Genomic DNA, 24,809 nt, shown 5'->3' on the forward strand with positions numbered 1-24,809 from the left:
AGAGCCCATTGGATTTCAAGTCCAACGCCTTAACCACTCGGCCACACCGACCGGACCATCATCATCGTCCTGTGAAACTCATATTCTATTAATAGGACCTAATTTAGTTTCGATAGGACCTCGCCGTATCGTAGTGTATTGGCAATAACAAATGTCACTACACAATACACCAGGGAATAAACCAGCGACAACTGGTTCGGAAAAGCTAACTAAGCTACTACTAGGCAATTATACACGCAATTCGTAACGGTTGGTTCTAACCGGATAACTGCCCACCACCACACACGGTCCCTACTAGGCCTTGATCCAGAACTCTTTGATGGCATTGAAGCCAGAGTCTTGCATCCAGGAGCGAATTGACTGGGCAGCGTCGCAAGCTGGGGGATTTTCAGTGACAAGGCTTGGAGACCAAAAAAAACTGCATGTCAGAAGATGACCCGATGACAAGAAATAAAATGATGCAATCAGTACATACCAACCAAGCTCAACTAATGTGGCAGCATAATAGCAGCTTTGCTGAATCCGAGGCTGTGGCTGGTTCTGATTGCTGTTGCTGTCGGGCAGTCGAGGTCCTCAACACCACCACATCTGCATGCTCATGATTGACCAAGTCGCAATGAGGTTGCAATGTGGGTCGCGATGAGCGTTGGGCAGATGCTTGCGAGTCGAGGGATAAAGAAACAAGAGGGAAGAGGGAGCAGGTCCCCTTTTATAGACCTTCGGCATGCACCTCACCGCAGTTTAAAAAAAAAACATTTAGCATGCCACACCAATCTGAGTGATAGATGGGGGTTCTGATTATGTGATATGATTAACCGGATTAATCCGTATCGTATCGTATCGTAACGTATGAATTGCAGCTGGTAGTGACGGTTCTGCCCGCGCCAAGCAGTAAACGAAGGAGAAAACACCCCGGCCAAAGTATCTTTACAGTAAAGGCTATAGACATGGAACCAAAAGCAAGAAAGCAACAACCACTACTATCCCACAAAACCGAACAAGGCCACAAGGGCTTAAACGAATTTATCGCCCAGAAAGCAATACAATGCCCTCGGTGTACCCCCAAATAAAGATTACAATCTCTTTTTGAACCTCCAAGTTACCATCCAATCCAGCACAAAAAAAACAACTTTACATTCCACCCCTGATTGTCCATTCATTACACTAAGATGCATTACATTTGGTTCACATGACCTGTGAATTGTGAATAAAATAACCGCGAGGAGGCCCGAAACCTATTCGCAAGAAGATGTTTTGGTCATCCTTTTGCCCGTTTATGTCCAACGTCCTCAGGGGACGGCAATTGTGAGTCCGATGTTCCCATCACCACATCCAGCCACGCACTTGTTCGTTTGGTCGGTATCCGGTTCGACGGCGAAATTGATGGTACGGTGGGTGCAGGTGACTGCGCTTCCATCCGAGGCGGTGGTGACGTGGAGGGTACGGGATGCTGATGTGGTTGTTGCGGTGATGGATTGGGGTGAGGATACGCAGGAGGCGGCGGGCCTATTCGCGCTGAACGTGATGTACCGCTGCTGTTGGTCCCGCTAGCCGCACTCGATGATCGGCGGCCGGGGTGGTCGTAGTGAGATGATCGTCTCTCGCGTGCACTTTGATCCTTCTCATGAATATATCTAGAGAGGACTTCTTTGTGATCGGCCCCCGTGTGCTGTTGGGCTCGCTGGTGATGTGAGTGTTGCTGGTGATGGTGCTGCTGGTGTTGCTGTAGCTGTTGCTGCTGAGCAGTATGTGACGAAGGAAGAACGTGCTGCTGGACTACCCGCATCGGCTGTCCCCCTGGTGCTGATGATGATGGCTGAGACGCAGGGTGTGGGGGAGGAGGGTATGCAACGAATTGCGGTTGTCCTGCGCCTTCCGGCGATTGAGTTGCTGAGTAGAAGGTAACCGGTCCAGGTGGCTGCGGGTGACGAGGAGCAAGCATCGGATAAAACATCACAGGTCCGCCAGCTGCCACTGGTAGCTGAATCACAGTACCCGGTGGATATCCAGGTGCGCTTGTTGGAGCCATGACCATTGACGGGTACGGCGCAGCTTGTATTAGAGGCTGTGATACAGATGAACGACGCCGATATGGTGATGCAGCAGACATCGCATTATGATCAATCGACAGTCGGTGTCCACCTTGCATGGATACCGGTTGCATTCGTGGGTCCCCGTACATGATCGGCTGCATCATCGGCGCGTGGGAGGGTTGCTGATGAATTTGGATATGTGGTTGACTTGCGACTCGATGTTGCATCTCATACACGTTGCTCGATGATAGCGATCGCGTGTGAGGGGGCGCCGGAGGCCGTTCTGACGAAAACACGTGCGGTAACGGTGCTCCATTGGGTCCAAGAGGATACCCTCCAGTAGCAGATCCAGGGGATGGGTGGGAAGGCACTGATTGCCCCATCGACGGAATGTGGAGAGTAGCTGCATCCGAAGGAGACCCGCGTTGCTTGCCGATATCCATTGAAGTATTGGAATTTGTACGCATGGACTCCCCAGCGTGCGACAGCAATTTCATGGGTGTGGAAGAAGATCTTCGATGAGAGGCGGATGATGAGGGTCGTGATTGCTTACGGCGTGGTGGAGTTTGGATAACCTCATCTGTCTTCCCAGCTGCAATTTCGGGTATCGTGTTTATGACAGGGACTTGCGGAGACGCTGCTGGTGACTCTTGTTCATCGTATACATCGTCATCATCCACTCTCTTTTTCTGACCTTGCATAAGTACAGGGGGAGGCTGAGGCAACACCACCGTCACCACATCCGAAGTAGTTGACCCTGGCGGACGGGCTGGTAATGACCCAGCGGGGGCGGTTGTGTACGCTGGAACGGCAAGCAGCGATGCCTCGTAAGGTTTCATACTAGATCTTCTCCTCGCTTCAGACATCTTGCGCGGCTTTTCGCTCGCCTTCTTCCCACGAAGTGGCGATGGCTTAGTCGCAATATCCGTCACGTCAACAGTTGCTGTCGACAACATTGGACTGCTCGCCTTCCCTTTTCGACCCTTCTGAGAGGCTACTTTGCCATTTGATGTTCTTCTCCCACTAGCGGAGGTGTTTTCGGGTGGTTCGGGTGCTTGCCCGTGCCCCTTGTCGACGATACCAATAAGATTAGCCACTTGCATTGGAGCAGGGCTTTGCAGGGCTTGGGGCTCTTTGAATATCAAAGGGTGGACAGAATGAACCGCGGCTTCCTGCTTAAAGTTAACAGGGAGCGCCTGTTTCTCTGTTTCCATAGGATCTAGGGCGTCGACCTTTCGAGATGGCGCAGCGGACTCATCAAGCTCCATCGGCGACGCAGCACTTGATGAATTGAGTAAATGCAAGTTGCTAGTCTCTGTATCCACGCTGCTCTTCGTTCCAGTTGGAGACTTGACATCTATGTCCATCGCATGCTGATCTTCTTCCGATTTGCATGTCTTGGGTAATGGGTCAGCTGCATCTCCTACACTTGGGGCCGTCGGTATTATCCCTGCTAGCTTATTCGACGGTGTGTCCGTATCCATGAGGTCATGCAGGCTTTTGGTTACATTCATTTCGGGCGATGGAGTCCCCATTACGGGAGCGCCATTGGGCGTTGGTGGTTCCTTTAGCTTTTCTTGCTTTACCTCTTGACAAACGCGCGTCGTCTCTGCATTATCCTCCACTTGCAAAGTCTCTGGTGGTATCAACTTCTGTGGATTCATATCACGTAGTGTAGATGAGGCATCCACCTCTGCCTCTGTGTGGGATTCTGATGCTTCGGGGACCTTTTTGAGCACTGATGGGCTTTTGATATCCGACTCTTCCGGGGGCGATGTGTCTGTCACTGAGCCATCTTCCCCAAGGGTGGACGCTGATTCTGCATTACTCTCAGTACTTCTCGCGTGAACAATTTTCTTAAGACGTATTCCCTTCGGCATCTGTGCAACCCATTCGCTAATTGACCGTTTTCGTGGCGGAAGTGTTTCCGCTTCGGCCTCACCGGTCTCCCCACTTACATCCCGCCCCTCCCGCTCCGATTTAAACCCTGCTTGCGGCTTCGTCAAGAGATCGCAAGGCTTTCCCGTGTCAACAGTAGGTGATGTTATGAATACCTCAGACGAGCGGCGGTACTCGCTCCCACCAGATGATGCTGAAGAGCGCCTTATCGCATCTGAATCGGCAGACTCTCTTCGGTCGATCATAAAAGGTGATGTGTCCCCAGATTTTTGTTTCAGTGGAGATTCGACGGACAGTCGTCTATCAAAATCTGTCGACACGCGTCGAACAGGGAGCTCCACATCGGATGTAGTACTCCCACTCGAAAGGCGGCGTTTAACATGATCACTAATTCCCATCACTCCATCTCTCCAAGGATCCTCGAGTGATGGAGCATTTTCCAGGGCTGGTGTTGGGGGTACTGGTCCAGTTGAAAACTTGCGCTCCGGTGGTGGTCGTGGTGGCAGCGACACCCCTTGTTCTCTAGCCTTCCAATGCGCACGTATTGTTTCGATTCTGCCAAGAAGCTACTTACCAGGTAAGAAAGAGCGTAGTCACAGGGAATATTCGGAAGGCCGCCGTAATACATACCATTTCTTTCGTTACCCCATTTTGAATCAGCTTCATCGTCTTTTCCAAGATAGCCAGATCATTTGCGGTGTCCTTATCATCTCTGACAATGGGTGCAGTATAAGCAAAACAGAACACTCTGATACAGATAGACAGTACAAACATACCGAAATCGGACAAATCGCCATCCTCCTTCCCGCTTGCTCGAAACATATCCATCTTCCCATAGATGTGTCATCCAAGTCTTATCCCAACGGAATTCTGCAATTCGTCCATCAGGAGGGGAGACTCGCCATCTGAAGCGTGCATTAGTGAGGAAGTCCTGGCCATTGTCATCATATTTTCATTATCGTAATACCAACTTTTCTTGCAGCTCTGGTTCCAGCGTTAGCTGGTCGTGAAACTTGTGAGCCCCAAACTCGGCAATCAGGATTGCATAGTGTGGTTTGCGGTCCTTGTCCAAATCCATTTTGATCTTGAAGTCAATTGTATTTTGCTCGGGTGGCTTCCACTTCAGTCTACGTGTATATGAGCACAGCTCCATCAGTCTTACGAACCTAGTATATGAACCTTTTTTTACGTACAGTTTGTGGCATGTTCCCGGTGTGTATGGCAGATTCACGGGCGTAAATATCAACCCATCATTACCATGCTTCTGTCGAGCGATCTCATCGAAAACCACATGCATGCCATACGAACGTTGCTGCGTTTTTATTCGGATGCTACATAAGCGTTCAAATGAGAGGGTATTCAACCTCAAAAAAAGGTCTTATGTAGCACCAAGCTTACCGGAATGGCTGCACATTACGTGCTTCAGGATGGTATTTGAGGTAGTGCTCATACGGTGCAAGCACATCTCGTTGGAAGAACTGCATAAAGAGGTATCTTGTATCACGTGTCACCCGCGAATAAAACTAATGAGCAATCCACTTACACCCAAGCGACGGTTATAGGTTTCGTGTAGGTGTCGTTCACCGTGGGAAGTCAAGAGATCAAAAACAAGGTAAGTTAATGTCCTCTGGAAAAGCAATCATTGTCAATCAGAAAGAAAGGAAAGGCTTAAATTGGTTCATTTAGCCTACATGTGAACCTTCTACATCCACTACAAGTTCCCCGTCCAGCAGGGTCTCATTATGATACTTCGTTACTTCGCCTACTTGTTTCGGTAGCGGAAACTTCATATCGACGTAATGGAACTCGTTTTTGCGGTCAATCTGTCAGCATGATCAAATCGGATGAGAGATGTTATCTCAGCACACATGTTCCCGACCATACCATAAACGTCGCCGGCCCTTTCTGTGTCACCATCAATAACATAAGATATCGTACGCCATCGCTCTTTTCGCAAACAAAGTAATCCTCTCGTTCGAGGGCCTGCAGGTTATTGTGTTGCAGGGCGACGGGTTGAGAGCCTGGGAACCTGTATAGATAAACTAAAATGTTTAGCAGCTGTAAGGTTTACATTTCGGATCCCGACATACTGGCCATCGTATGATTGACCAAATTGGCCTTGATGGGCCAACACCTTCCGACCCCAGCTTGGGTCGACCGGGGGCTGCTCACCAAGGTGTAATAAGTCCTAGCCAACATAATAGAGCAATTTCTCTGCATATGATGAGAACCCTCCACCATTGTTGTACGTGGACCGACTAGGAGGTTCCCAGAATATTCCCAAACGGCGAACTCAAAACTCAGGAACCATGGCCTACCCATCCCCACTTATTGACCGTCTACCATAAAGCCATCTCTAAATTCACACGCGCAAGTGCGAAACCTACCCGTCATGTTTCCAATTCAGTAAGTCCTTTATTCGATTTCGCAATTCGGCAGAGTAAGAAGGATCAACTCCGATCCCAATCTTTCCGGGTAACACATCTCCCTCCTTTGGTCGCGAATTCGACATATTTATTGAGGCGCGTTAAAATACGAGCGCTGCGTGAGGTATTCTACCCGCGTCGGTATTGAAAGAGGCAGAGAGAACGACGGTGCGGCTCTGGACACGCGGCATACGGGCATTCGGCGTTCGCCTGATTGTGCAGTATGAAAGTTTGGCGGGGTACGCTGTGGTTGCGGTGGTGAACGGAATCCCGCAAAGCGGAGTGAAAGGAGTGGATAGGCGGGCGCGATCGCGAGCAGGTTCAGATTGAAGAAATGCTTGGGAGGAGACAGGTTGCTGCAGTTTACCATATCCGCAGCCCTCACGAAGGGTGACCATAAGCGGTGGTTTGACGGTAATATCGGTTATAAATGAATCATGCCGTATCTATGACAACACTATCACGTGTTTTTGTGGAGAGCTTACCCTGACGTTGCATTGCTTCCCCAAGAAAATTGCTGCAAACCAATACATTTCTAAAAAGATACCCAGGAGGAGTGTGCCGTTGAGGCAATGTCCTGTATCCTTACTGATAGAACAGTTTCCCAGGCATAGAACATCCGGTGCATGAAAAGCAGTTCCCTACAATAGCTCGTACTATGCTTGCTCCCTTGGAAATAGTCGATGTCAAGACACTTGTTCCTAGCCCTCTCGAAAGCCTTGGGAGGTTGCCCCCATCGATGTCGTCCACCGCTATCTCGAGTAGCTCTTCAACCCGGGGGACGCAGAATGTCCGTCGTTGCAGACTGTCCACCAAAGTCGTCATATCGCCCAAGCAATCCGCTTTGCAATGGTACAGAAGACTGCACTACGCGGAATTTGCGTATGGGCGAATATTTATCACGAAAGGGATTGCGGAGGGTGCGGGACCGCCGCACAGAGCGCGTTTTGAATCCTGACCGCCATCCAACGTATGGCCAAACTAACCGACGTACGCAAGGGTAGGTAGATGCCTTTGATATACGTTTTTCAGAGATTCTTACGCCTGCATCTTCCCGACAAAGCTACCACTCTGCTACATTCCCATTAATTTCGGAGGAGAGCGCTCATGATGCTGCAACAGTTCATCTGAGTAAACCACCAAGCATGAGTGCTGAGGTCACAGCTGAAGCGGTCACTCAAGCCTGGCAACGTTTTAGAGCGTTGTTAATTGAAAGGGGTGGGGAAGGCGATAATATACCGGTGGAGTTGCTACGCGACATCTTCCACACATTGGCAAAGGGAATGATGCGGAAACGCCGATCGGCAGAATATTTGAGGACAGTGGCAGGATATATGCGTCAAAAGGGAGTTATGTTCTTTTCTGAAGAACTGGAATATCTAGTCGCGGCGCAGCGCATCTTGCGAAACTGGGGGGAGGCGTTAGAGGTCTTGGATTCATTGGAGAAGATGAGAAGACCGGATGATCCTCCATGGCGATTGGGAACATATGAAGCTGGAATGCGAGCACATATCAAACAGGGCAATATGGGGTTGGCCATGGGGCTCCTAGATCGTATGGAAAAGGATCGTATCCGGCCCACTGCCAGAATATTTGCCACACTAATTGACGGAGCAATAACTGGAGATGACGTTTCGCTAGCGCTTAACCTCTTCCAGCGAATGTCGGATAAGGGCGTTAGTCCGGATGCACGATCATTGGCTCTTCTTTTAACTGCATTTCGAAATGACGAAGAGAAGTTGAAGAGATTATACCAGATGGCAAGCGAATCGAGTCTTATAGATCTTCCCACCAATCCGGTTTTCCAACAGTCGCTGATATCAGTCAGCAGTCGACTAGGAGATTTGGAGCTGGCATTCAAGCACCTGATGTTTATGAAAGACAGCTGTGCCGATCCATCCTACCAAGTGGCGGGATATACGATGCTAATTGATGGGTTTCTGAAGCGGGATCAAATTCCAAAGCGGGGGATGAAAATGGCCGAGGACTTGTTCGAGGAGATGAAGCGGAGCGGACTGAGGCCAAATCTGAAGACTTACACCGTGCTCATGCATGGTTATTTGAAATTCAAAGGATTGCATCGGGTTGTTCAATGTTTCGAAGAGTTGGTGGCGGAAGGCTTGCAACCTGATCAGACGATATACAATATCGTACTTCGAGCATGCGTCTTGCACGGCGATATTCGGAAGATGGAGGATGTGTTTCAGAATTTGCTGGATTCCGGCTTACAGCCCAATCTGCACATTCTATCGTCGCTGATGGCGGGGTATGTTGTATACCACCAATTGAATCGAGCGATGGAAGTTTTCGAGTCAATGGGAAGCTATGGCCTTAAACCTGATGTTGTTGCGTTTAACATTATCATCAACGGACACGGGTTGCAGCAGGACCTGCCCGGTGTGATGCGATGTTGGCAACAAATGCTGGACCACGGAATGCAGCCGAACCATATTACCTACACCAGTCTCCTCCAAGCGTTGTCAACGATGTTGGATCCGGACGTTCCTAAAATGCATCAAAGAATTTTCGCGACTGAGGTCAAGCCCGATGTATACGCTTACACTCTACTGATTGACGACCGACTACGCCGTGGCCAGCTACTTGGTGCACAGCAGCTATTTGACGATTTTCTTGCTACGGGTACAAAGCTTAATTCCGTCGCATTCACAACATTGATGAATGCCTACATTGGGGAACGAAATCATGGGCCAGTGGCAGAGCTGTTTCAACGATTGACGGAGCAAGGAGGATTAATCGATGGCCCGGTGTATCATGTTTTGATGCGAATGTTGGTCAACGCGAATCGTCCACAGGAGGTGGAAAGAATTTGGGCCATGATGAAGGGAGAACGTATTGATCCGGACAAGGGGAATTATGCCATTGCCATGCAATCGTATCTCCAACTGTGGGATGTTGCTAAAGTGTGGGAACTTTTAGACGAGATGAAATCGAAGCATATCTATCCAGATGAGCACGTCTATCATCTCGTGATTAAGGGGTTTGTAGGGCGTTGGACAACTCCAGGGGCGCGTGCTGCTGTACAAGCGTACAAGATGATGCTAGCGGAGGGGGTCATTCCTGCTCAAGTCACATTCCGGATACTGATAGTCATGGCGTGCCGGAGACGAGATCAGGAGGCCCTTTTACGTTTTGTTCGAGACGCGATGGCCATGGGGCGGATGAGAGCGTTGGATGGGCAGCTGCGGCGAACAGTGTGGAATTTCCTCGTGGATACTCGCGAATTGGCGGGCGTGATGGAGATGGCGGACGTATGCATTAAGATGGCCGTGTTGGATGATGTTTTGGTTGTTATTAACCGACTGGCGGCAACGCGAGATGTGGAAGGTATTATTGAATGTTGGGATAAGTTCGCGAGCAGCAGTTCGGGACGAATTCATGATGAAATCGTGAGCGAGGTTTTGGAAATCGTTGCGATTCGATGCAATGCGCCAACAGAGGCAAAGCAGCTGTGGAATAATCTCGTGAGCGGAAAGTACTCTGCTGTTTCTCGGACGATGGCGGTGGGGACGGTAGTGATGTATTTACGAGCCCTGGCGTATTGGGACGAGACTGAGGCATTGATTAAGATGTGTACGTGTGGTTTGGTTGAGCTTGGTTTGAAAACCTCAGCTGTGGAGAAAGTATTAGAGGAATGCTTCAAATTCATGAGGTGGAAGCTGGGCAACAACCTGGAGCAAGTGACTGAGTTTTGGAAGGCACGGGACGAGGTCGATATTAACAAGATTGCTGCGGTTCCATGAGCCATCTTGGTCCATGTAATTATATTTAAGGCGTGCACGCGGATTAGTGAAGAATACCTAGTGCCATCCATATATGTGCCTTTATTCGTATTAGCCAAACTGCTGGTGATTGAGATCAATCTCGTTGCTCATGTAACAATTGTTCTGGGAATAAACCACGTGACCTCTCTGCTGACTAAGAATCAAAGATTTGCCATGGCAACAATAGAGTGAACAGAGTTTTGCCACTGGCAGATTTTTTGTTCCTTTGAGCGGATTTTGATTGCTTCTTTTTCACGAGTTGATGGGATTTCCTTTTTTCCTCGCGTGAGGTTTTTTATTTTTTTTTATTTTCCTGATTTGGGTCCAACGACGAGGAACGACGACGACGACGACGACTTTTGCACGTCGATGGTACATTGCTGATTTATTTATTTTTATTACTGTGCAGTGGACATTTCTCATTCATTGGCCTCCTTCCGACAGTCGTGGATGCCGACTTCATCCGTGTCGTATTGCCACATCAAAAATAGTTATGAGCGTACAATGTACTTGGCTATGGGCGGTTCTGCTGGTGTATCTTGCGGGGGCGGTTGAAGCGTCCTCGTCTTCGGCCACAATCGATTATGGTCGCATTGGTCACGATCGTACAGCGTCAGGGCAGTTAATGGTGCTGCCAGATGTTGAATTTCGGAATGCGAGTTCTTGGATCATAGGTGTCGCATTAGTGGCCGTCGTCGGTATTGGATTGGGGTTGGTGTTGGGTCATATCGGCAAGGTGAGATGAAGTGCGTTCTCTGGTTGATCACCATTACCATGAGACTAATTGGTCCTGTGGCAGATGCGAATGCACCGTTCTTGGATATCGAGTCCTTCACCAAGTCTCTTGGATGTAGCATGGAATGGGCGTTGCCTGCCGCCCATACCATCCGCGCAGACTCCCTCATATGATACAACTTTTACCCAAGGGCTCGACAAGGAGGAGCAACAGGAAAGCGCCAGAACAAGATCCTTGAATCATCCTGTAGACATAGCATCCTCAGAGGATGACCCGCCTGGTCCTGGGTCTTCGCCACATCCCTGCGACCAACACGATGCTTTTACACCTCATCATCTGCCTTTGAACCTTGTATCATCCTCGACCCGTCCGGAGTCTCCCAGCTTGGAATGCATTCAAGATCAATCATCACACACAACTGCCGCTGCTGCTGAACCTGCTGGCCTACAACAACCAGCACCTTCCTTGTCTACACCGGCATCGGCTATACTGGATTCACCCGCTGCAAGCACGAAATCGAATTCTCGGAAGAAAAACAGACACTCTCGGAACAACTCGTTTGCAACTTCCCTCGATGGCTCAACAACAACTTCTACCGCTGCAAGCGCGACGAAACCAAAGCCAAACCCATCACCACGTTCATCTTCGACTGGAATTCCACGGTCTGGCGGCGGCAACGATAAACGCCGTGCTGCGAAAGCAGGTCAAAACACGCACGATTATTCGGCAAACCAGCCTCCTACAGCGATCAACAATAAAAATCGTCACGGCCGAGACTTGCACAAATCTGCGTCGACTACGCAATTACAGCTACCATCATCCCGAAACGAGAAAAGACCGGTGAACGAGTACAGAGAGTTGAAACAAGTGACAAGGGCCAAAGCGTCTCATGCTAGGTCCTTCTCTGGCTCACATTTGGAATCCACCGCCGCTACCGCACGTAAGCATTATGATCAACAACCAGAGACTTCCCAGCAACATACCTTTGCTGCATCGCCCATCCGGGGAGCGGCCTGGTCGTCTTCGTTTTCTACCGCTACAAGTCCTTCCAACCGTTTGCATACTGCCTCGATTAAGGCTGTATCACCTCCTCCGGGTTTGTCTGAACCAGACGTCTCGGCTGCTCGATATCATCATGGATGGACACGTTCGGCTCCGTCACCCCCACCTTCCTATGAAGCTGTCATGGAGGAAGCCCGTCGAGAAACCTCTGTCAAGCGGACCGGTTTCGGCCAACAGCAATGGTACTCGCCTTTTGTCTCTGGATTGAGTCTTGATCTGGATTTGAACAATCGTGCCCGCGGACATGGGCACGAGTCGAGAGTTATCAAACCGGATGCGCATTCGTCGGAGGAGCAAGTGACTGTTCCTTCTTCGACACCAGTCGGATATGCTCCACCTCTACATGCACCAGGTTTTCATACAGGGTCAAAGGGAGGTCAAGACAAGGGCGTGGTTTCCAGGCTTAGACGACAACAAACCCGACAGGACGGGGCACAGCAAGGACAACAGTTTAGTTTATTCGACAGACGTCTCTCTTTTACGGTTGGTCGTAGTGACAGTTAATGATATCTACTTAAAAGCATTTTATAGCTGGATGGAGGCTTGCGCATGGTGGGCCTGTAGACCAGGGTAGACGTGATAGTATTTTGTATAGGCGGTTTCTTTTTCTTCCAAAGTATTCCAAGGTGTTTCCTTGTGAGTGCTTTTGTTGTGTATAGTAGACATACCCGGTTCATTTAAAAGATATTATTCTCGCAACTGTACCTACTTGTGGCTGTTGTTCTTGTCACTTGTTTTGGTGGTCCTCGTCGTTGTAACAACGATCATGAAGATAAACAAATCCCATAACGGGGGATCCACGTTTCACACGTGACTTCTGTCACCAGGTAACAGTGACCCTGAATGAGGTCAACCGCTCATGTTTCCGCCTGTGTTCGCAAAGGCGAACGAAAGATCGTGGGGGGAGACATCTTTTTTCTTCGCTTCTAGACTTGGGATAAGGAAGGCGTAGAGTAGTCCACGCGGATTCCTAGTTTATTTTCTATTTCAGCCAATTGGCATTGCCTTTCCCCTCGCCGTTCGTCTTCCCAAGACCTTGTCAACCACGACTGGGCTTCAACCGCTACACCGCTAACCACCAGCAGAATCCCGCCCATCTCCCAATATGTCGTATATCGGGTCACCACCCCGCTCCTCCTTTGGCCAGCGGAAGCCGTCAATTGTTGAACGCGCGTCCAATGCCATTGAACAGAAATTGGGCGGAACGGCTCTACGACGGGTGGCGACGACGCCGGCTAGCTACGGGTCGGGGGGACTGAAGGATGTCCAAAGTGCTAGTGTGGGTAGTTTAGTGGAGGAGAATTATTCAATGTGCGTTGATGATTATGAAGTTGGAGAACCGATAGGTACTAGAGCTTGTGGGACCGATGCACTCCGCCTATGAGGTCACTAAGTGTCCTATTTTATTAATGCAGGATATGGATCTTCGGCTGTGGTTTATATTGCCCGGTATAAGCCAACGAACAAGGCGGTAGGAATTAAGATGATTGATTTGGATATGTTTGAGCGAAATCAGATTGATGAGTTACGGGTAGGGTTTGCGTCTTCCTTTTGTGGTTTCATCCGTGTATTATTGACTTGTTTACATTCTTATCAATGGACAGAGAGAAATTCAGATAATGAGCTTGTCAAAGCATCCCAATCTCCTCCCTGTATTTGGCTCGTTCGTGCACGGTTCCAAACTTTACATTGTCACGCCTTTCCTCTCTGCCGGATCATGTCTAGATATTATGAAAACCGCCTTTCAAGATGGCATGGACGAAGTCTCTATCGCAACCATTCTCAAGCAGGCCCTTGAGGGACTCGTTTACCTCCACAAAAACGGTCTAATCCACCGTGATGTGAAAGCCGGAAACCTCCTCATTCACGAAGATGGTTTAGTCCAATTGGCAGATTTTGGTGTCAGTTCCTCGTTGATGGATACCGGGGAGCGTAAGGGTCTAAGAAAGACTTTTGTGGGCACACCATGTTGGATGGCTCCGGAGGTTATGGAGCAGAGCGGCTATGATTATAAAGCAGACATATGGAGTTTTGGGATTACGGCTTTGGAATTGGCTACAGGACACGCACCGTTTGCAAAGTTTCCTCCCATCAAGGTTTGTTCCTGTATCTTCTGTAGTGTACTGATCGTATGAGCATGTGGGCCAATGAATTCTAATGTTTGGTACAGGTGCTGATGCTGACACTCCAAAATGATCCGCCAACATTGGACCGCGATTCCACAAAGCACAGATATTCTAAAACATTCAAAGAAATGATCGATCTGTGCTTGGTGAAAGATCCAGCTAAACGGTGAACATGCGGTCTTTTTGGTAGATTATTGGATACAGTCACTGAATTCTCATTTTTGCCATTATAGACCTACAGCCGAAAAACTGTTGTCGCATCCCTTCTTTAAACAGGCGGCTAAGAAACGCCAATACCTTGTCGTGTCACTGTTGCAGAACTTGCCGCCAATAACACAGCGTCAACACAATAGAAGTATGTTTGGTTGCTGTTCAGATAAGGGCCCTTTTGATTTCCGCTGACTCGCTGGAATATTAGGAGGATCACACCCTCAGAAGGACGGATCATATTCCAAAGGTGTTTCGTGGGACTTTAGTACTGCAGCCGAAGAGCTCGGAATGCAACCCGGCAAGGAGGGAAGCAAGGACGCGATGATTCGCACATTCTTGTCGGAGAGCTCTGTGGATTCAACCACAAGCTCAGACTCTCTGAATATCGAAGAGGGCACAAGTAATGGTAGTGGTAGAGAACGAGGTGTGAGTTTCGCTCCTAGTGTTGCTGTTGTAGGCGGCGGTGCCGAGCCATTAGCTGCTCCCGCGGTAAAAAAGAGCCGATTTATTGTGGATAGCCCCAGCGGTGCTTCATATCCAACATTGGCTGTCGATGTCACAAGCGCACCGGGAACTCCTACCGGTGCTCAGACGCCGGTGGAGAATGCGGTGGTAGACTCTTCATCAACGCCAAGTTCGCAAACGCCGCCGTCATCCAATGTGTCCCCTGTTGCTGGGGAAGTAAGAAAGGGACGGTTTAGTGTCAATCAATCGGCACCAAGTGGCATAAATCCGTCAGCTCCATCAGTGCTACCCGACACGTCGCGACAGGTGGGGTCTCCGGCAGATGCCGTGGCACCAAAGTTGAGCGACGATGGATCTACAGGTAGGCTCTTTTTTGCAACCGGGTGTAAGCATGTACCAATATTTATAGTCCTTGCGGTTTCCAGTGGAACGAAAGCCAAGCCGTTTTGCAGTCCAAACTCTCTCCACTACGTCATCCAGCCCCGCCACCCCCTCAGCTGGTTCACAAGACTCCATCACAACCCGAACCCTGGACCGAAGAGGCCGATTCGAAGTAACAACGGGGGACAACTCCCCGATTCCGCAGGCAATAACCCTGGACCAGCTCATACGCCAGAATGAATTGCAGCGAAATCTCCTCAATGATATGATTGCGGCACTTGGACGGAATGGATTGACACTTGAAGCCTTGGGAGTGTCGGTCCCCGCTGGTGTCTTTGAGGTGAATACACCTGGAGAGAAACCCAGTCCGTCGCTGGGTCCTACGAGGAGTTTAAGTGGAGCAAGTATGGACGGGTTTGGGGTAAGACAGCGCAAATAGGTTAAATATGTACAGGTATTCGGATTTTTTTAACCTCCACTTTATTTTAGTTGGATAAAGCTCAACCCAGCGCCGACTCGCTGAAGCGCGAAAATGACCAGCTGCGACAAGAAGTGGCTCAGTTGAGACGTGAAGTGGAACTTTTTAGGAAGGGGGACGCACACGTGAAGGGCGTGAGTAGCGGGGTGGACGGTATTTGAGAACTTGTAAACATTAATTTGTGCATCGCGTCCTTTCTGTATTTTTTGTTTGGCGTCATGGTTGTGGGTTGGGACGCGAGTTGGATGAAAGGAGTATTGTATCGTGGCTGGGGGGTGCGGTGGGACGTATATAAGTCTGTTATTTGTATAGTGCCATCGGAGAGCATGCTTGAAAAGCACAGATAATGCAATTAGAACCATTATGAGCCACTGTATGTCATGGCGGCATTCATAGCGCTTATGTATGTGCCTTGGGTTGGAAGGTGTGCAACAATGTCTTCTTCTAGCGAGGCTCTTCAAATTCCGTATCTTTCACGCATATTGGCTTCCAAGCTGGCTTCCACGGTGGATCTTATCCCCTTGTTTCCATTGCAAAAGCCGTACGTCCATTTTCTGCATTCGCAGCACGTCGGATGTATTCAAGGAGTAAATCACCGTCCTTTCATTGAATCGATTCGCTCAACATCCTGGTATGGTGCTGGATGTGTTAAGATATGGTTTTGATCCAGATGTGAAGACTCAAAAGAGTTAATGAAGGAATTGTACAAGTTTCTAAATTTCTTTCACATTATTTTATCATATTTCGTGTTTGCTTGGAAAATGTGAGAAGGATAAGTGTCATGATACACACACATCTTCCTGAAAGCACTAATATCTACACTTGATGTGTATCAGAATGTGAACACGGAAGACTGTTCACGAGCCATTGAAGCCCTTTTTGATAACGCATACCGAGGTTATATTCCGCATACAAATAGAGAAGACTCTACTGCAAACTCCTTCCCCCAGATTGCAACAGTGTTAGTTGAGGCAACGCTTGACAACAACCGTTGCTTCCTTTGCTGCATATCTGTCGCCCGAAGGCAGCAAGCATCTTGAACCCAGCCGACCGCGCTACTAAGCCATAGTCACGTGCCCCTTCTCCAATTCAACCTCGGCCACCGCAGCAACGATAGCTTTCCTCCCTTTTCGGACGTTGATCATCCATCCATCCATCTTTGACTTTACGCCATGGTGAGTTGCTGTTGATGGGGGCAGGTGACGGAGGTGAAGGCGTTCTGTGCTGTGTCCTGGGAGATCTCGATGAAACGGATGGATGGAAGGACGTTGGACGAGGCATGGAACATGTGCGAGCATGAAATTGCAAAAGGGGAATTTGACGATATTTAGTTGGACTGCAGGAACGAGAAGATATTTTGAGGACTAGGTGGACTCTCTGGAGAAATGCAGGCGACCTGAGCTCGTTAGGGTGAATGCAAAACCAGAATGGGGGCAGAAGCGGGAAGATAGTGACAGATCACCCCCCATTATCTCAACAACTCCCACGCAATACCTTCAACCGATCTTAACCACATCACCTCTTACAGGACACAAAAAGCGCAGTCCCCAAGCTTGCCCGCGTTGTCAAGGTTTTGGGTCGTACCGGCTCCCGGTAAGGCGAGGTGGCTACATGTTGACAATATCCGCCTGTATTGACTTGACTGTCCGGGTATCCTTAGCGGAGGAGTGACCCAAGTCCGTGTCGAATTCATGGACGACACCAACCGATCCATTATTCGGAACGTGAAGGGTCCCGTGCGTGAAAACGGTATGTTCCTAGGTTGCAGCCTTATATAGAGGGCTCTTTTTCACATCTGGTCATTAGACATTCTCACCCTCCTCGAATCTGAGCGTGAAGCCCGTCGTCTCCGTTAAGAAGATGGATGCGATTGTGAGGGTCTTCTTGTCTTTCTCTGGCTGGGCTGTCCACCTGTAATTGTTGCTTCCTACGTCTGATATGAAAGGCTGAGAGGAAGGGGATGCCTAGACGTGGAAAGATCGGATGGTGTATTTTCTGCATTGTCAATAAATTTGTTACTGGACGCCACCATTTCCCGTTTTCTACCAGCTTCTGCTGAAAGTGTACCTGGTTGACTCGGAAACTGCACTCTGACTCCTGATCAGGTCCATATTTGGCTATGACGCATAGATGTAGAAGCCCGTGAGACAGGCGCGCACCAAAGCCAGTACAACGGAAAATGCGAAAAACGTGCGTGAGAGTGGATTCTAAGTCCTCTATAAATACTTGGGTCCCACTATTGACCCGTGAAATTGAGGCAATACCCCACAAGTGCTCCAAAAGCCCCCCAATGATCTACCTAATCTATGCTAATCCTTTTTGATATGTCTGTCTCCGATATGACGTTCATACATTCTACCTAAGAAGCGCTCGATGCCGTATGCCATGTAGTGGGCACGTGGGGCAGAAAGAATATCGTACATGTGATTTGCATTCTGGTTGGGACATAAGTGTCTGTCAGATTTAAGACGGAGATAAAACGTAAAGAAGTACTACGTACAGGGAATTCCACATAGCAAATTGGCTCTTTGGAGATCTTCTTGTAACTTTGGACGAAATCGCGAACGGAACGGAATGGGACGAGAATGTCGGCGCGGCCGCTGTAAACAAAGGTATGAAGTGAGGACCACGTAAAAGACATATTCTCCCGAGGTGCGAAACACTTACTGGAACAGTAAAAAGGGAGGCAACTGTTCTGTCCCATTGACAGCTTTAGGCATTTTGGATCCTTCCTCTTTTGTATCCGCGGCCGTCACCTTTTCTCCCAAACTGGCGGCGTTACTCCTTCTCCGCTCCGCCTCCATCTGCTTCAATAGGATGACTGGACTCGAGAGTTTGAGGAATTCTTCATTGGGGGTGAAGCCTTCTTCCTTGCCCAAAATCTGTTTCGCAAACCAGTCCTGGAATTTATGTCTCCAGTAGCGTTTGTGGTTTGTCAAATCAAGAACGGCATTGATGCCAACACATGCTTGAACAGATGTATCGACAGATTCAAAGCCGGGTTGGTAGAACGGGTCGTTTTGTGTCATGGCTGCCATGGCTGCCAAATGTCCACCGGCAGAGTTACCGGCCAACGCAACAAAATTTGGGTCACCTCCGTATCGCCCAATATTCTGTCTAACCCACCTAATGGCCCGTTTGACATCAATGAGGTGATCGGGGTATTTGGCGTGCGGCGAAAGCCGGTAATTTACGGAGACGACGACCCAGCGCTTAAGGGCGAGGTAAGAGATGAATGGTGGGGAAATCGTTTTATCGCCCATCGACCAGGAGCCACCGTGTATGAATATGAGGACTGGGCGGTGCCGGGGATAGCTTGGGTGGATGTGGACGTCCAAGGACATGTAGGGTTCCGCGGCTGGACCGGCTTGTTTCAACTCTTCCTCAGAGGCGTAAACAACTGGAATAGTGGCTGGTTAGCGCTTACGCTGCACCTCGCTCCGTGTAGGAAATCATCAACTTACTGTCGGGATGGACCATGACATTTCTGGCCGACCAAAAGGGATTTAACAAGCGAAACCAATAGCCGAGGCTGCCCATCCACAACAAAGCTATTAATCCCTATCCTCTGCGAGATCTCCTTCAATGCAATTGAAACCTACTGAAAGAATCCCGGAGGATCATGCGAATCCGCAGCCCGAAAAACTTTGGTCTGTTCCTCCACGACATAACGGGCGAAATAGCATTGAAGAAATAATCCCCAGATGGTCAGAAAGACGACGATATCAAGGCGATACAGCCAGTTCGAGTATGCAAGTTCGAATACTCCGACTTTGGTTGCAAAGTAGAGGATGAGGAATTTAAAAAAGAGAAACACTTGCGGAAATTCGGTTCTTTAAAAAGAACACAAGGTTGTGAGTGGGGGAGTTGGAACACTTTTCGGCCAAAGGTTTCGTTGGCTCATATCTCAAGTTCTAAGAGACTTACATCAAAGTTGATAGAATCAGGACATTGAAACGATATTTCCTTGAACTGTTTGCAGGAGAAGGAAGTTGGGACAAGACGCACAGGAGCCCTGTTAACCCCACAGAGAGGGCATACAGGGTCGCGTAGACCGCTGTGAGCATTGGAGATTGGAGGGTTTTTGGTTGGGAAGTGAGTAACGATGAGGTTTACAGATGGGAGACAAGAGAAACCTCCTGGTGTTATTTAAACAAGAAGAATCGGGTAAAAAAGTCGACAAAGGCCAAGAATGCTCAGAAAGCTTCGCTCTGACCGCAACTTTCCTAAAGTTGCTTATTGATTGAAATTTCAAAATGGGATATTTGGCTGAGAATTTGTGTCGCGTTTTCTTTCTTGTTTGTTTTCCTTCAAGATGGAGGGGAGGAGAGGAAGAGAGATGGAAGAGCAAAAGGTGAATTGCCAAAGGATGGACTCAAGAAAGGATTCAATGGGAAGTAGGAAGCGAACATGGATCATGACCCTCTTTAGAGAATGATCCACCACATTATAATTGAAACATTGGAATAAAAGTTGCTTGGAGAGATTCATCCATGTTCAGCACCATTGGGTACCCTTTAGCACCTTGCAGGACGTTGCATCTTGGGCTATATCACCTTGTTGAGGTTTGATTACATGGGAATACACTGAGAAGCCTATGATACGAGGTGTTCTAATTGACGGACAGGTTTTACACGTTCTGCATACTGGCTCTAGGCTTCAAAAGAGACAGCAGATCTTGACTCTCCTTGCCATGCACAAGAACCGTATTAAAAGACCTTTGCATGATATCCATCTCCTCTCAAGCCAACGTACTTCTTGGACTATTCGCACCAGAACACCTTTTGAACGTTTGAGCGGTGGTGGCACAATCACATTGATATTGCAAATCATTGCCACCGACACGTGACACAAGCCGAACGCCAAAACATTTGCAGAATTCCAACTGTCGGATTTCCTTCCTCTCGCAACGACCGTTGGAAAGTCATCCCTCACATCTTTCCGTCGAATCCATCGTACGCCATGGTGAGTAACAGTCCAGATATCATTGATGGAGAGAGAACGCTGCAAGTGGAATGAGTGAATGGATGGATGGATGGATGGATAGAAGGATGGATGCGATCGACACTCAGGAATAGTACCGGAAATAATTCAAATGAAATCCGCTCATGGAGAAATATAAGCTGGCTCAACGGGGAGGAGAAAGGCACGGGGGAGACTAACGGGTAGACGATAGGAACATCGGCGGAAATGAATGGGACATGCGATAATGCAACCCCTATTTGGCCGAATGAGATGCTGATTGCTCTTTCCTCGTCTTCTGTCACCAGCCACCAAAAGCTCCCAAGCCGGCTGAAGAGAACATCAAGCTCGGACCTCAGGTCCGTGAGGGTGAAAACGTCTTTGGCGTCGCCCACATCTTCGCCAGCTTCAACGACACTTTTGTCCACGTTACCGATATGACTGGCCGTGAAACGATCTCCCGTGTCACTGGTAGGTTCAATCTTCTTTCTTAGTTTCATTACCCGCCGGGTTCGACGTGGTGCCTTGTTTGCATCCTTCCTACGTTACCCCGGTTTGGTACCAGAACAGGAACCTTTCCGGGGAAAGTGGCGTACGGGACATGTCGAATCGGACTAGTGGTGAAACACGTAATCCGTGAAAGAGCAGTTGAATGACCGATGCCCTCGCCACTTTTCCCCCTTGTTGCGCGATAGGTGGTATGAAGGTGAAGGCCGACCGTGACGAGTCCTCTCCCTACGCGGCCATGTTGGCGGCTCAGGACGTTGCCCTGAAGTGCAAGGAGGTCGGCATCACCGCCGTTCACATCAAGCTCCGTGCTACCGGTGGTAACGGTACCAAGACTCCCGGTCCTGGTGCGCAGAGTGCTCTCCGTGCTCTTGCCCGTAGCGGCTTGAGGATCGGCCGTATTGGTATGTGATCCTCTGTGCCAGTTATGTGATTGCGTGGCTACAAGTACTAATTCGATCTTCTTTGTACAGAGGATGTGACTCCCATCCCCACTGACAGCACCCGCAGAAAGGGTGGTCGTCGTGGTCGTCGTTTGTAAGCTATCCGCGATCATATGTCGGTCTTCAGATTTGCTTTGTTCGCACTGTGCGGCAGGCATGCTACAGTTTCTGGGGGGAATCTGGAATGGCTCACTGTACACATCTATAATAAACGAGTCTGAGAACTAATTGGATTTCTGTTTGGACACTGTACATTTGGCTGCATATAACCTGGTCTAAATCACCCTCTCAATCTTCTTGATTACCACCCCCAAAGCTAATTGTGCTGACTCTTCTGGCTTTACATCCATCTTCAAATCCTTAATTTTACCACCTGGCTCTACCACGACATGGGATCTCTTGATCCCAATTTTGTTGCCCTTCTCGTCGGTTGTAGCCAGACCCAATGCTCCTGCGAATCGAAAGCCTGCATCCGTAAGCAGGTTGAATATGAATCCTTGTTGGTGTTTCCACCTGGAGTGAACGGTGGGAGTATCTCCACTATTTCACGCATTCGCATCAATAGCCTCATCAACAGTGTTGCAGGGGTCCGTCTTGGCTTACCTTACGCCAAACACTTGATAATCCGCCGAGTTGAAAGTTTTCCACGTCTCTTGAAATACAGTTGCTTGCTTCAGGCACCCGGGTGTGTCTGCCTACAAAACGCCAGTATCCAACCATGAGCGCTTAATGCAATGCGCTTACCACAGGACCCAAAACAAAATTGGGAAGAACCTACTTTTGAGAAAAAGAAAAACACCGCCCCACGCTTTTCTACAACCTGTCTCAATGCAACATTCTCGTCCCGTTCATCCTTCAATACCAAATCGGGTATCGTACCACCTTCATAGAGGGACTGGGATGTCGATTGTTGAGATGTCGTCTCGGTGCGTGTTGCAGCAGCTGGCTGGATAGGAGCCGGCATGATACTCGTTTGATAAGAGCTAAACTGTTGGTAAACGGTAATGAAAGTTGATGAAATTGGGACCAGGTAAAGACTGGGCAGTGGGAGCAAAAAAGTGAAGGAATAGCCTCAAAATGTTGGTGTGCAGGGTCGGGTGGCTTTGCAGCCCGATGACGTGAGCGCGTCACTTGGTTTTGACCTGTCAGTGATCGGGCGGATTATGTAAAATGCAAACCACACATGAAGGATGGTCTGTGCACTATCCGCTGGGGACGGAAAGACTTGCACGTACAGTCTACCCTCTAAATTGTCTGAATGGAACCTAGAGTCATTGGTATATTTCCGCCAACATCATCATTCGATCGATATAAAAGACGGTGAATATACGATTCTCAAAAGTCCGCTGGCGCTTTTACAATCAAACGCGGACATTCTTCGAACTTGGCTAAGAGCTGCGGTTGATACTCTGGAGTCAACTTGTAGTCCGGACCTTGAGGCTCTAATGGTGACAAAATATGTTTCTCATCTCACTGGACTTTCCATCAAAACAGGATTCGTCGGATGACGTTGAAAGATTTGGACAGCGCGGAAGCCGTGTATGTCCTTAACGCACGCACTGCGGCAATACGTATTTGGAAGCTTCTGGTCAGATTTCGCATCTGTCTACACGTGCTTTTGAAGGAGAACTTGCAACTTCCATTGTCCGCAAGGCGGGCTGTGAAGTCAATCGGTTTCTGGTCGGTACAATTAGTTTCAATTGAGAGAAGATGCGGTGATAGCAAATTTTTTGCCCAGTAAGACGAGCGACAAACAAATCTGATGAAAAACTCTAAATACATTGATCTTACGCAAACAATAAACTGTACACAACTTCTATCTCCAAAGAGGGAATCCCTACTCCCTTGTCCACAAATGCAATCAGCGATCATCCTCTACTTTTACACTGTTCTCGTCACCAATCTTTAACCCAAGCAACGGCGAACAGGTCAGCCATCTTAAATCTGGATGATCTGTGCACTCCTGATACTAGTTTCACCACATTTTAACTTGAGGCTAGTTTTGAGCGTACGGTATGATCACGACCCCTTACCTGAGTAAGAACAGGAACACCCATTATATCTGCTACGGCAGCGACGTATTGGATCATCATTTCGTCGAATTCGGCGGATGGGTGTCCTTGAAGCTTCTATACACTCATCGCTTTTGAGTCTGAGTCTTGAACAAGGCTAGAATCCAAGGGCTGTACCTCTTTCCAGGCCTTCTCCTTCATGCGTGTGTAGCGTTGGTAAGACTTCTCCTTTATCCCCTTGGCAAGCACGGGATCATCTAATACATCATGCTGGCATAGAGATTTGCAACAGTCTTCTGGAGATTTGCCTCCATATAGATAATCTTCCACCCCCGCCTGGCAGAATGGATTAGTACACCATGCGTTAACGAGTCAAAGAAGAGGTAACATACCTGTATTTGGAGCTCAAGGAAGAGGTCATACCATGGATCGAGGATCTTATATGGCTCTGCATCGTCGGTAGCATCTGCAGCTGCGGTTTCTTGAAGTACCCAACCGCCAACGGAGAGGAAAGTGGGAATAATAGAAGTCAGGCTTTCGGACCCGGCTTTGCGACGTGGTCTAGAGAATTGTAGATGGAGCAATGATCAGACTGTAACCCAGATTGCTTAAAGCCACTTACGCAAGTACCTATTTAAAACGACGCTGGCTAATCGATACAGTTGTATTCGGCATTTGAGGGGGGTGGTATCCAGATCCGTTAAAGTATTCAAGATATCTATGCGATGCTATGTTTGGAATTCCTTTTTTAAGCCTCCAAATTGCAGAAAGCTCGACACAAACCATCTGATATAGCACTGAAATCCTCCGCAACACGCGCGCATCCTAGTTTGTCTTTGACATCTTGTGCCGCCCGGAGGTAGTATGTTGTTGCCACGTACAGAGACTTTGCAAAAGTGTAAGAATATGATGTGCGCAACCAAGCAAGAGCAAAATAAGCGTACCCAGTCGAGGATCAGCAGCTGGATATCTGCTTCAGTGGGCGAGAGACTCTTTGTGGTTGCTAACATGGCAAGTGTTGAGGATCATGAAATGGTGTTTTCTCGTCCAGCTGTCGTATACTGCTTGGAAGCGACGTTTTAGAGGGCAGCCAGAACGCTTGGAAGTCGGCAACCACTGATGAACATGAGTTTGGAGATGAACAGATGTTTGAATGGGAAGACAGCGAGGATCTGCGGACCACGTGACTAAATCCTGCTCGCGCTTGGTAAGCGAGAGTTTTATATTGGCAATAACATTGCACTCCTTTGGTCTAGCAAGAGAACCAGCCCAGATAAGTTTAACTAC

General features: G+C 48.7%; 8 protein-coding genes and 1 non-coding gene across 9 annotated transcripts; 4 read left to right on the plus strand and 5 right to left on the minus strand.

Annotated features, from left to right (window-relative positions):
* Positions 1 to 51, minus strand: SPPG_10025. Its single transcript has one exon. It is a non-coding gene; the product is annotated as a tRNA-Ser (tRNA).
* Positions 52 to 130: 79 nt separating this feature from the next.
* Positions 131 to 6,738, minus strand: SPPG_01390 (uncharacterized protein). The gene is made up of 11 exons (XM_016749710.1): positions 6,320 to 6,738; positions 5,817 to 5,961; positions 5,624 to 5,755; positions 5,476 to 5,559; positions 5,331 to 5,410; positions 5,126 to 5,263; positions 4,904 to 5,059; positions 4,709 to 4,837; positions 4,563 to 4,644; positions 476 to 4,498; positions 131 to 400 (listed from the first exon to the last, which is right to left on the minus strand). The coding sequence occupies exons 1-10, from the start codon at positions 6,442 to 6,444 to the stop codon at positions 1,259 to 1,261; spliced, it is 4,311 nt and encodes a 1,436-aa protein (XP_016611979.1). The 5' UTR covers positions 6,445 to 6,738; the 3' UTR covers positions 131 to 400; positions 476 to 1,258.
* A 135-nt stretch (positions 6,739 to 6,873) lies between these two features.
* SPPG_01391 (pentatricopeptide repeat domain-containing protein) lies at positions 6,874 to 10,298 on the plus strand. The gene is made up of 2 exons (XM_016749711.1): positions 6,874 to 7,358; positions 7,422 to 10,298. Exons 1-2 carry the CDS (start codon positions 7,042 to 7,044, stop codon positions 10,117 to 10,119), a joined length of 3,015 nt encoding a protein of 1,004 aa, XP_016611980.1. The 5' UTR covers positions 6,874 to 7,041; the 3' UTR covers positions 10,120 to 10,298.
* An 82-nt stretch (positions 10,299 to 10,380) lies between these two features.
* Positions 10,381 to 12,643, plus strand: SPPG_01392 (uncharacterized protein). The gene is made up of 3 exons (XM_016749712.1): positions 10,381 to 10,512; positions 10,585 to 10,876; positions 10,940 to 12,643. Exons 2-3 carry the CDS (start codon positions 10,634 to 10,636, stop codon positions 12,440 to 12,442), a joined length of 1,746 nt encoding a protein of 581 aa, XP_016611981.1. The 5' UTR covers positions 10,381 to 10,512; positions 10,585 to 10,633; the 3' UTR covers positions 12,443 to 12,643.
* Positions 12,644 to 12,823: 180 nt separating this feature from the next.
* Positions 12,824 to 15,993, plus strand: SPPG_01393 (STE/STE20/FRAY protein kinase). The gene is made up of 8 exons (XM_016749713.1): positions 12,824 to 13,284; positions 13,354 to 13,469; positions 13,543 to 14,034; positions 14,109 to 14,230; positions 14,298 to 14,419; positions 14,483 to 15,100; positions 15,165 to 15,541; positions 15,610 to 15,993. Exons 1-8 carry the CDS (start codon positions 13,044 to 13,046, stop codon positions 15,757 to 15,759), a joined length of 2,238 nt encoding a protein of 745 aa, XP_016611982.1. The 5' UTR covers positions 12,824 to 13,043; the 3' UTR covers positions 15,760 to 15,993.
* A 1,796-nt stretch (positions 15,994 to 17,789) lies between these two features.
* On the minus strand, positions 17,790 to 20,483 carry SPPG_01395 (uncharacterized protein). The gene is made up of 6 exons (XM_016749714.1): positions 19,526 to 20,483; positions 19,201 to 19,431; positions 19,063 to 19,130; positions 18,266 to 18,998; positions 18,099 to 18,198; positions 17,790 to 18,033 (listed from the first exon to the last, which is right to left on the minus strand). Exons 1-6 carry the CDS (start codon positions 19,663 to 19,665, stop codon positions 17,908 to 17,910), a joined length of 1,398 nt encoding a protein of 465 aa, XP_016611983.1. The 5' UTR covers positions 19,666 to 20,483; the 3' UTR covers positions 17,790 to 17,907.
* On the plus strand, positions 20,479 to 21,852 carry SPPG_01396 (40S ribosomal protein S14). Its single transcript, XM_016749715.1, has 4 exons — positions 20,479 to 20,563; positions 20,869 to 21,031; positions 21,256 to 21,471; positions 21,541 to 21,852. Exons 1-4 carry the CDS (start codon positions 20,561 to 20,563, stop codon positions 21,606 to 21,608), a joined length of 450 nt encoding a protein of 149 aa, XP_016611984.1. The 5' UTR covers positions 20,479 to 20,560; the 3' UTR covers positions 21,609 to 21,852.
* SPPG_01397 (uncharacterized protein) lies at positions 21,723 to 22,557 on the minus strand. The gene is made up of 3 exons (XM_016749716.1): positions 22,289 to 22,557; positions 22,114 to 22,205; positions 21,723 to 22,050 (listed from the first exon to the last, which is right to left on the minus strand). The coding sequence occupies exons 1-3, from the start codon at positions 22,472 to 22,474 to the stop codon at positions 21,786 to 21,788; spliced, it is 543 nt and encodes a 180-aa protein (XP_016611985.1). The 5' UTR covers positions 22,475 to 22,557; the 3' UTR covers positions 21,723 to 21,785.
* A 674-nt stretch (positions 22,558 to 23,231) lies between these two features.
* On the minus strand, positions 23,232 to 24,680 carry SPPG_01398 (uncharacterized protein). The gene is made up of 7 exons (XM_016749717.1): positions 24,467 to 24,680; positions 24,306 to 24,408; positions 24,153 to 24,240; positions 23,915 to 24,083; positions 23,700 to 23,858; positions 23,544 to 23,639; positions 23,232 to 23,479 (listed from the first exon to the last, which is right to left on the minus strand). The coding sequence occupies exons 1-7, from the start codon at positions 24,530 to 24,532 to the stop codon at positions 23,372 to 23,374; spliced, it is 789 nt and encodes a 262-aa protein (XP_016611986.1). The 5' UTR covers positions 24,533 to 24,680; the 3' UTR covers positions 23,232 to 23,371.
* Positions 24,681 to 24,809: the final 129 nt, after the last annotated feature.

The sequence above is a fragment of the Spizellomyces punctatus genome, assembly GCF_000182565.1.
Source record: "Spizellomyces punctatus DAOM BR117 chromosome Unknown supercont1.2, whole genome shotgun sequence".
Classification (NCBI taxonomy): Eukaryota; Fungi; Chytridiomycota; class Chytridiomycetes; order Spizellomycetales; family Spizellomycetaceae; genus Spizellomyces; species Spizellomyces punctatus.